General features: G+C 41.1%; 1 protein-coding gene across 1 annotated transcript in view; it reads left to right on the top strand.

Moving 5' to 3' along the window:
* Positions 1-10,000, top strand: part of bcr (BCR activator of RhoGEF and GTPase) — a gene marked incomplete at both ends in the record, with an annotated part of 82,142 nt that overhangs the window by 42,737 nt on the left and 29,405 nt on the right. Inside the window, 2 exons of the mRNA XM_080046153.1 lie at positions 580-764; positions 9,239-9,343. Of these exons, the coding sequence (XP_079902279.1) occupies positions 580-764; positions 9,239-9,343 (290 nt within the window). The remainder of the gene's footprint in view (positions 1-579; positions 765-9,238; positions 9,344-10,000) is intronic.

Here is a 10,000-nt window from a genome sequence, read left to right as displayed (position 1 = left end):
AAATATCTCCAGTGTAGCCTATGCCATGGACCTATAAAGGAAGGTTCTTTCGCGTCAGTTTCCCTGTTTGACACGTGCGCTCCGAATGCACACGTGCATCGCGCGGCGTAGCGCAGACAAAAAAAAAAAAAAAAAAAAGATTAATATTTTTTTTTTTTTTTTTTTTTTTTTTTTTGGGCAGCTGTTGGCCTGGCGGGGGGTCCCGTTGGCCTGGCGGGCCCGCCAGGCCTGTATAATGGTAGGGGAAACACTGAGCTTACTTTAGTTGTGCTTTTTTTTTGATATATGAAATTACGGTGGCGAGAGACATTTTGGACTTACTTGCCTTTGTCCCTCGTAAAGCTCAGAAAGCTTCACAATATATATATTTTTTTCTGTCTGTTAAAAGTCACATATTGATATCTCTATCAGCTTGGGCCTCAAATATCTTGTATCTGCAAGTCATCAAATGCAAGTTGTCTGGCATGTTTGTAGGGCACCCAAACTCTCCACTGCAAACTGTCTCATAAAGCGTAAAACATCAAGAAAAGTTGCAAGAATGTTAAAGGTTGCTAACTCAAAGTTTCCCTTCTTTCACAGACGGTCACTACACCGGTACGCCTCCTACATACGGTTACGATGCGGACCGCGCAGAGGAGCAGCGAAGGCACCACGACATCCTGCCGTACATCGATGACTCGCCGTCATCCTCGCCACACCTCAGCTCTAAGAGTCGCAGCAGCCGGGACACGCTCTCCTCTGGATCACTGGAGTCCTCCAAGTCGGTCAGTATGCCTTCTCCCACTGTATTAGCCAATTTTTTCTTTTTCTTTAGGTAATGCAGCAAAACGCCTGGACAAATTGACTCAAAACAAACCTTAGCTGGTGGTAGGATGGCCTAGAGCGGGGGTCACTAACAGGCGGACCGCGGTCCGGGTCCGGACCCAGACGCCGTCCTATACGGACCCGGACCTGTAGTCAATCAATTATTTAAGTATTTAAAATTTTGACGGGGCGCTTCTATTTTGACCGGCGCAGCTTTTCTAGACTTTACGGTACTGGTTTAGCGAATCAGGAAATGCTTTCGAGTTAAGCCATCCCGCCTCCTGCTACTCAGGCAGCCAATCGAATCTGTGCATTCCCGGCTCAGGCTGGCTCACAGACAGAGACAGTGAGCTATCATGCGAGAGATGACAGAGAGAAGTGCAAGAATTACGAGAATTTCAGCGAAATAAATCAGATTAGAGTGAGAAAGACAGCGGGAGGAGAGTGAGAGACAGCTTTCTCTCTCGCTCGCCCGCTCGCTCGCCGGCTCCGTGTGTCGCGAGCGAGTTAACGAGCGATCAACAGCTGAGTTTTTTCCTATTATTTACTATCGATGGTTTTTCCCCCTTTTGTAAGACTGGTGAAAACCGGTCAAGGTGCAATCATGTGGACTCTCTATTACCCTGATGTAGACCTATGTGTGAATGACACAGACATAAGATTGACATAATCACCAATCGCCAGCAGCACTGCATCTACTGCCCACAACAGCAACAGGAAAAACATTATTTAAAAAAAAGATTTGTATGTAGTTTCAATTATCTACATTTTAAGTTTTACATATTCTTAGTAATGGCAGAATTTATAAATACAGGTTAATTTTTTAGCAAGACATTTGGCAGTAGCCCCCACTAACATTAGCGAAAGCTAGTGGTCATCCGTCCCTCAGTCCAGTTATCTGGCTGCTAGCAAGTTATGTTGTTTTGTTAATTTTTCTATTCATCTTAACTATATTAAATGTTGACCTTTTCTTTTATTATTTTCCCCAGAATGCACCAGAATGCTCCGATTACATTCTAAAAACACAAAAAAAAATTACTGGGGGGGAAACCCCCAGACCCCCTACAGGGGTTTAGTTTCTGACATGTCACTTTTTCAGAGCTTTTCAAAATTGCAAAATAAAAATCCAGTATTAGACAAAGTGGGAGATTACTATGTTAAACAAACATAGTAGGTATAGTGAAGTTTAGAAATGATACATTAAAAATATTTCTCAAAATTATTTAATTTTTCAAAAATGAATTATATATTTTATCTTTATTTTAAGATTATTATTATATTTATTTTCACCATTTTATTTTTAAATGCAGCCCTTCTCTATGAAGAGATTAGTTTCAGTTGAGTCACTTAAATAATACATATATCTTCAGTATTATATATCTATAATTATTTAAAAGTGAGAATAAATATTGTTGAAATGTTTTTGAATTGTTCTTTCTATATTGATCTGACAGTCAGTTGTTAATTACATGCAGACGTTGATACAACTACTAGGCTACTTCACTATATATCACACTGAATCATAACGCAAGTTAGACATTATGATGTTCCGGACCTTTTCTTGAGGACATTTTCTCTAACTGGACCTATTTGAATTTTAGTTGAATACCCCTGGCCTAGAGGAAGTGGGGCCGTCTAGTAACCTTGAGGTCGCTGGTTCGATTCCCGGCACAGGACAGAAGGGTGTTATTTTAAAAAACTAGTGGTGGCTGGTTTTACATCTAAGGTGGCCGACATCACTAGCATTGTGTCAAGACACTTAACCCCAAAACTTCTACAGGGGCACTGTACTATGGCTGACCCTGTCCGAAATGTGGTAACTGGAGAGGGGATATGCGAAAAGACAAATTTCAATGTGCCTCGTGTAAATTGACTAATAAAGATAACTTAAAAAGTAAGAAAAGAAAAAAAGCTATTAACTATATGTATCATTTAGGATACTTATTGTACTATGGATACAAATCACACCGTACACACCTGGCTGGAACTAATCTTAAATGGCTAAAACTAAGGTGTCAATACTTACATACTTTGCCTTGAATTCAGTGCAGGGAAGTGGGTTAATCTATTCTTAGAACAATCCCGCTTCCTCAACGATTTGTCAATTGATGAAAAAAAAAAAATCAAATCTGTCATAGGAGGGGATTGATAAAGGACAATATCGTCTTCCTTTATGATCCCAGGGGCAGTCATCCAGCATAGAAAACTCATCCCCTTTAAGAGTCTGGCTTTTACTCATCCAGGAGTATTAGGCAGTATAACCCTTCACCTCAATCACCCCATCACTGCCTGCCTTCATCCTCTTTACCCTCCCTCCTCTTTACCCCTCCCTCCTTTACCCCTCCCTCCTTTGCTTTCTCCTCGTCTGCGGAAAGAGAAAACCAGTGATCTGTGACACCTGGTGTGTGCTCTCAAAGGTTACTATGGCGAGGATACACACACGCACAACCCCAGCATGAGTAAAGATTCAAATGAACATGGATATGACTGCCAGAATCTATCTTGAATGTGTGAACTAGACAAGCTATGTAAATCCCTTTTGGATAGAAGCGCTATGTAAGAGCAGTCCATTTACCATCTCATCTATTTCTATTCATTTCTATATTTCTAATGCATACTGTATTTCTCATTTGTCATCACCATTTACACATTATATTTGGCACCAATGGCTTTGTAGTTAGCAGACGAACAAATGCTCATGCTATGTTTCGGTTAGGATCGAGTGGTATTGTGGGAGAATGTAAGAGGCTAATGCTACCTCTCTCTCCTCTGTGCCCTTGGAGGCAGTAATCGCATCAGTGGTCATGAAGCAGTATCAGTTCCTCAGCCCCCCCCCCCCCCCTCCCCTCAGTCTGCGCTCACTGTCTGTGCCGGCGAAGGAGCGAGTGACTGAGCGACTGCCAATATGATTGATGGCTTGAATCTGCCGATAAAATGACGGGTCCCTCGACGGCGTCCGACCTTTGGCCTGTGAGCTCGCAAACTCTCACTGATTTTAATGAATGCACCGGCGTGCACACGTCATGTCATATCTGCTAAAGGTTGCACAAGCCAATGACGCCATGTTTTATTTTTATTTATTTTTTATACAATCATCTAACAAATTAATGCACTTACATTCTCCTCCCTCAGAGCAGAATGATACGTGTATGGTAGACTAAAGACAGTTTTGCTGAGTAACCTGACACAGCAGAAAACTGAAAATTATCCATCAACAGCTACCTGTCCACGCTGCCAGACATGCTTTCAATTACCGCCATGGGAAAATGAAGTTACCCATCGCCCTTGATTTGCCCTTTGACGGCCACTCCCCCCCAAACATCAGCCCGGTCCGCCCACTCTAATTGATGAGTCACAGCCGAGCAGAGGCTGACGAGCTCCCATTGGCTGAAGCAGAAGCTGATAGTTTTATGACATCACCGTGATGAGTCATCACCATCAGCAATATTGCTAAATTCAATTTTTCCACGGTGACTCTTCCCTGCATTGAAGAGGGGAAAAGAGTCTGTGCTGTAATGTTTTTTTAATCATTTATAAAAACCACTGACCACATATTTTGCATCTTATAATCCTAGTACAGACAGAGTGTGACAGATACTTGGAGGTCATTCAAGGACAGTCGGCGCACACTTTATAATCTTTTTCTCACCAAGTGAAACAGTATTTGTTACTGGATATTTAATGCTTTTATTAGATAGCTGACAGTAGCGAGAAGACATGAAATAATGGAGAGAGAGATGGGGAACAACAACAATGGTCCTTGGCTGGATTCTAACCTAGGTAGGTGCAGTTTGTGAACCCCTTGGCAACTGGGACTCCCCTAGAGTTGCTCTTAAATTCTCTGTTCCTGTGGATCCCAAATTCATATTTTAAAAATGGCTCCTCATTTGTCTTTACCGTCTCATCCCATATGACATCACACCTCCAGGTCAAGACCTGCTGAGGGTCATGATACTAACCTCAGTGGATCAGGGGGCTCGGAAAAGATTGAAATCTCCCTGGTTATTGCACAGCGTGTTTTCTTGCCATTAAATTCATGGCGTGATGCAGATGGGGTGAAGAAGAAGAAAAAAACCTACCCAGAAAACCCCTGCTGACACCAAATCTGTCAGGGTTGGCTGAAGTGCATTCTAAACCACTGCGTTTAAATAAAAAAAAAGTATTCCTCCTGCAGCACTGGATAATTTTAAGACAGCTCCATTACGTAGCAGACATGCGGAGATAGGAAGCAATCACATTAGTCGTTTCAGAAAGCAACGGATGGCGGAAAAGGATGCTAAACAGATTCGAATGTGAAAAATGAAAATTCAAAAACAGTTAATAAAGTGTGGAATAGAGCATGCATTACGGCTCACTTTTCATCTCTCCAACCTGGCTCTGAATGTTTACATGAGTACCCCACACTGCATAGGAAAGAGAGAGAGAGAGAGGGAGAGAGAGAGAGAGAGAAAGAAAGAGGATAATGTTATAACATTGCTGGCTGCTCAGTTTCTATCTGCCCCTCCTGAGCTACAGCTGCGTGCTTGTCAAATAAACACTGTTAGTATTGATTCTCGGGTATCTCCGACGTAATGTAAATTATTCTTGTGTAAAACAAAATCCGAATCTGAATTGCTAAATCATGTTAGCTAGAGGCAACGCTAAGGGGGATGTTGTGTGTGTTGATAGGATTTAAGTGTGGGTCCAAATGTGAAATGTTATCCGTTGTCGACTCTGTTGCAAACAGTGGACCAACCCAAATATGCCCCAAGCGGGTAGAGTGTGTCTTATTTTTACTGTTGTTTGATAACCCCCAAAAAATGCCAGACACCCCCTTTTAGTCTGAAGCCAGAGATGGGACTCATTAGTTGCCACGCCGATGAATAAAAGATGAAATGTCTGGAGATGCAGGGAACTTCCGTCTGGGAAGTCTCTCTGGGGTCTTAAATGATGAATCAACACTCCCCTTAGCTGCTTCAGTAACATGTGGCTGAAGGTTGAAAGTTTCCTCCTTGTTGAGTTGTTTCAAATTGTTCCTCAAATGTTTCTCCTGTTCTTTTTGACCAGCGGGCACATCCTGCTCATGGTTTAATACGCACAGCTCCGTGCAGATACTTGTAGCTTCATTCATTTTTGATTCATTCAGGGGGGCTCCATAGCTTGCCCCAGGCTTTCTCTTTTAAGTCTTTAAGGAGACTAGAGATTCAATGCAATGCAATGGCATCTATTTAGGAGCAATCGTAACTCATATTTACATAGCTAGTTTACTTTCAAAACCCTTTTATTTGCACTCTTAATATGAAAAGAGTTAAAGTTTTTTCTCTTGGGGTCCGTACATAATGCACTATTTGAGCTTTTTCAGAGGAAACTGATATTGTTATGTACAGCACAGATCCATAAAGGGCTCTGTGTGTTATGCATAATACATGCCTGTCAGATTTATTACGTTCATCCTTCACTTAAGAAGGGAGAGACACAGACAGATGAAATATACAGCAGGTGTATTAACTATTGAAGACAGGATAAACAGTCGACAGAATATGTATTAGCCCGTTCTATTTGTAGTCTGTGCCTGATTTCTCCACACTATATTATTGAATAAAGTTGGGCTGCAACTATAAGTAGATTAATGAATCAGATAATTTAATTTAATTATTTTTTTTTTCAAGCAAAAACACCAAAACATTTTTAACATTTTATAGAGCAAAATGATTCATCAAGAAAATAACGCAAATAATCAGATTGCAGCCCTGAACAAACTATGTTTCCTCTTTGGCAGCCTCTACATAATAACACCCTCTGTGTTAACGGCTGAGATGCTAAGAAGCTAGCCACGAAGTGCAGCATAGCCTCTCTAAATCTCACCTGTCCAGGAGGATAATTGCTTATTGATTGTAGAGAGAACTGTAACCACATACAGTAATGTGTATATGGGTGCTGCTATTTTGAATTGATGGCAGTAGCTTCACTGACTGTGTAGGGTGCTTTTTTTTGTGTGTTTTTTTTAACTAACAGGCTAATCAGGAGTGTAGCCCTGCTGATAATGGACTCCTGTGTAATGGAGTCCATAATGATCCTGGAATGTTTGGTAATCTCCTGGCCTGGAGCAGTCCCCCTTAAATTCTGTGCTATTGGCATCTGCTTATGCAGTGGCCATGGAAACAGGTTTCAGGCCCATTTACCCAGTCATTTAAATAAATGCATGTACACCCACACACATCCAAATGCTTACAGCACATACTCAAATTTAGATCACAAGAATACTGTACATCATTTTAGCATGCATGATTATATAGTAAATGATATAGAATTACAAGCACAAATTATTAACATTAGCTGATTCCAGCATCCCAAATGTGAGGAATTTTTTTCTCAAATCTGTTTGAGACTTTTGGACTGTTAGTTCAACAACACAAGCTACTTTAAGACACCAGTACCGGGTTCTTGGAAGTTGTGACGTGGCATTTTTCACTATTTTCTGGTCCCTTCATTGGAAAACGAATCAATAGGTTAAGCCTTAATGGATAGGATTACATTTTTATCATGCCTATCTTAAAATAACCTCATATCTACTTTGGCATTTGTCTTGACTGTAAATCCCCTTATCTCCAACAATGGAATTCATGAAGCGATCATGTCACCGCCAGTATGGACAGGGGGAACAGTTACTGCAACCAGAAACTTTACAATGGACATGTCACATAGGCATGGCGTTGCTTCAAGAAAAACTAGACATAAGCACTTACAAATACAAACATAGGTCCAGCTCAAGTCACGGTCCCGAAACCTGATCACTTTGCCCATCTCATGCTCTCAGAGAGTTGACCTTCCTCTCACATGTAGACCTCCGTATGACCTTTTCTCCTCACATGTTATCCCCATATGATTGCAGTGTAAACACAACAGTTCATGGCGGGTGTTGTTGTGCATTCGGGCGTGATGCCTACAGGAGCCCATGCAGTCAAGTGTACATTCATCACATGACGGCTCTGAAAAGCATTTCAAAGCTGCGTTTATGGAAATGCATTACGTGTTTTTGATCCGTGAATCTTATGGCTTTTTTTTTGTTTACACACCGCCAATGGAGCCCAGACAATTTTCACTCAGACCAGACGAGACATTTCTAGACCAATTTTTCCTAGCTAATCATCTCCCCGTGCCCATTCACACATGACACAGATTTCTGCATCAAGCATTGCGTTTGTGAAATGAGGAGGCGGCATACTACTTTCTTTCATTTGCCTTCTCTCCGTCCTCCTGCTGCTATATACTAAATACTTTCTATCTATCTCTCCCTTTGCGTTAAAAAGACTTTCTCTACTTCCTCTATGGCAAATGTGTATCTCCTCTCACCATTCACACTTCTGCCATTTTCTTTATGCTTTCCTCTCATCCAGTTATCCTCTCTGTCTTGTTTCTCTTTCTTTCTTTCTTTCTTTGCATGGCTCCCAAGAGGTAGAGAATGTCTGCATGCCTATTAGCAGCCCTCTGCTTTCCATAATGCTAAGGCACATGGCAGTGTGTGCAGCTTATCTCTGATAACGCCTTACTCATTTCTCCCATTCATACTGTCTTTTTTACTTTCTAGTCAAATATATTTAAAGCTGTACTACAGTATGTTAAAGGAATGTATGTCTCTTTTTTGACTGCTTGGCCATTTCTAAATAATTAGCTAAAGTGTCATCCAAAGCATGTTCTTGTTTTTGTGACTGTTTCATTCTGGTGTGAATGTAGGGGGCAGACAATAGAGAGTATACTAAAAATAGTATTTAGAGAAGAAGTCTAGTCTAGTCAAATTTAAGTGGAATGGTTCTTTTGGACAAAATGCCAGTGAAAAAGTATATTTTTATTAAAAGTACTTTTTAAAATTGAATATCTGTCTTTGTCTTCTCTTCAGCATGTCGAATATTTTGCCCTCTTTCTTCTCTGCATTATCTCACTCTCCTCTTCTCTCTCTCTGTTCCATCCCCTCTCACATTTTCTCTGCCAGTCTCTTCCTCCTCCTAGCCTGAGGCACTGGATGCTTCTGCGTCCCAACCTGGGCTCGCTGTGTGTGCACTCGCACATATTTATACGCCAACCCCTCACTCCCATGGGAGAGACCCTGCCTGTTTGAGTTATTTCAGAGTTTGTGGTTAAACACAAGACAGCCCGAGGAATCTCCTCTCTCGTCTCTCTGTTTTCTTTCATGTCCGTTCTCCTCTGTGAGCTCTGACTGGGCTGAGGGGAACTGGCAGGATTTTCTAGAAGGCTGTGTCGCTCGCAAACCGGCACACCTGCAGGAGTTTCAAGCTCAACTAGAAAGAACTAGGAACCCTTAAGTTTGACACTGGCATATTAAGAGGCTTTTTTTACCAGCTGATATGAAGGAATGATATAATATTATTATTATAATATTGCATAATATTGTATTGCAGGATATTGGTATAACTTTGGTATGTTATGTTTGTTACAGACCGAGTGTGACCTGGAAAAAGGTTTGGAGATGAGGAAGTGGGTCCTGTCTGGGATCTTGAACACAGAGGAGACATACCTCAGTCACCTGGAGGCACTGCTGCTGGTGAGAACACACACACAAACACTGTAGGCCTATATAATACAGTACAATCATGGCAGTACGTTCAATGGTACATGATATGATTTCAAGGTATGGTCTGTAAAAAATCAAATCAAAAAGCAACTAAGAAACAGACATGAAACTTGATTTAAAAATGTACATTATCATCCAACGTAAGGCAATACAATGTATTACGGTCAGGGTTAGGGAAAATGTTTGTAAAAAATCACAGCAAAATAACACAATACATTTCGACAGGAATGTTGAACTGTCAATAATAATGTTTTACTAAAAAGGTGTTGCTCATGATGACAAACTCGCTGAGAATTATTACCTGACTCTGAAGTTCCGCTCAGGCTCTGTGCATCCTTCAGCTAATAGTTTGGGTTTAATCGTCCGCAAATGGTTTTTGTCATTCATTCACTTGCTCTCATCAACTACATTTTCGGTGAAAAAGCTCTGATTTAACTATTGTACTGTATGTTACTCCCTCAGGCCTCAGCAGAAAAGTTGGTGAACCTAGCGAAGCAATTAGCCGCTAAAGACACAGATGTACTTTTAGGAGTCTGTAAAGACATAAACAGTGCCAAAAGGAGAGCAAATATTTGATTAACATGTATCAGCTGGCCGAAGTTGAATGCTAATATTGGTCTGTGTCTG

Source organism: Ammodytes marinus (assembly GCF_949987685.1).
Source record: "Ammodytes marinus genome assembly, chromosome: 18".
NCBI lineage: Eukaryota > Metazoa > Chordata > Actinopteri > Uranoscopiformes > Ammodytidae > Ammodytes > Ammodytes marinus.
The sequence above is the reverse complement of the archived record's forward strand: the minus strand, read 5'-3'. Positions and strand labels throughout refer to the sequence as shown.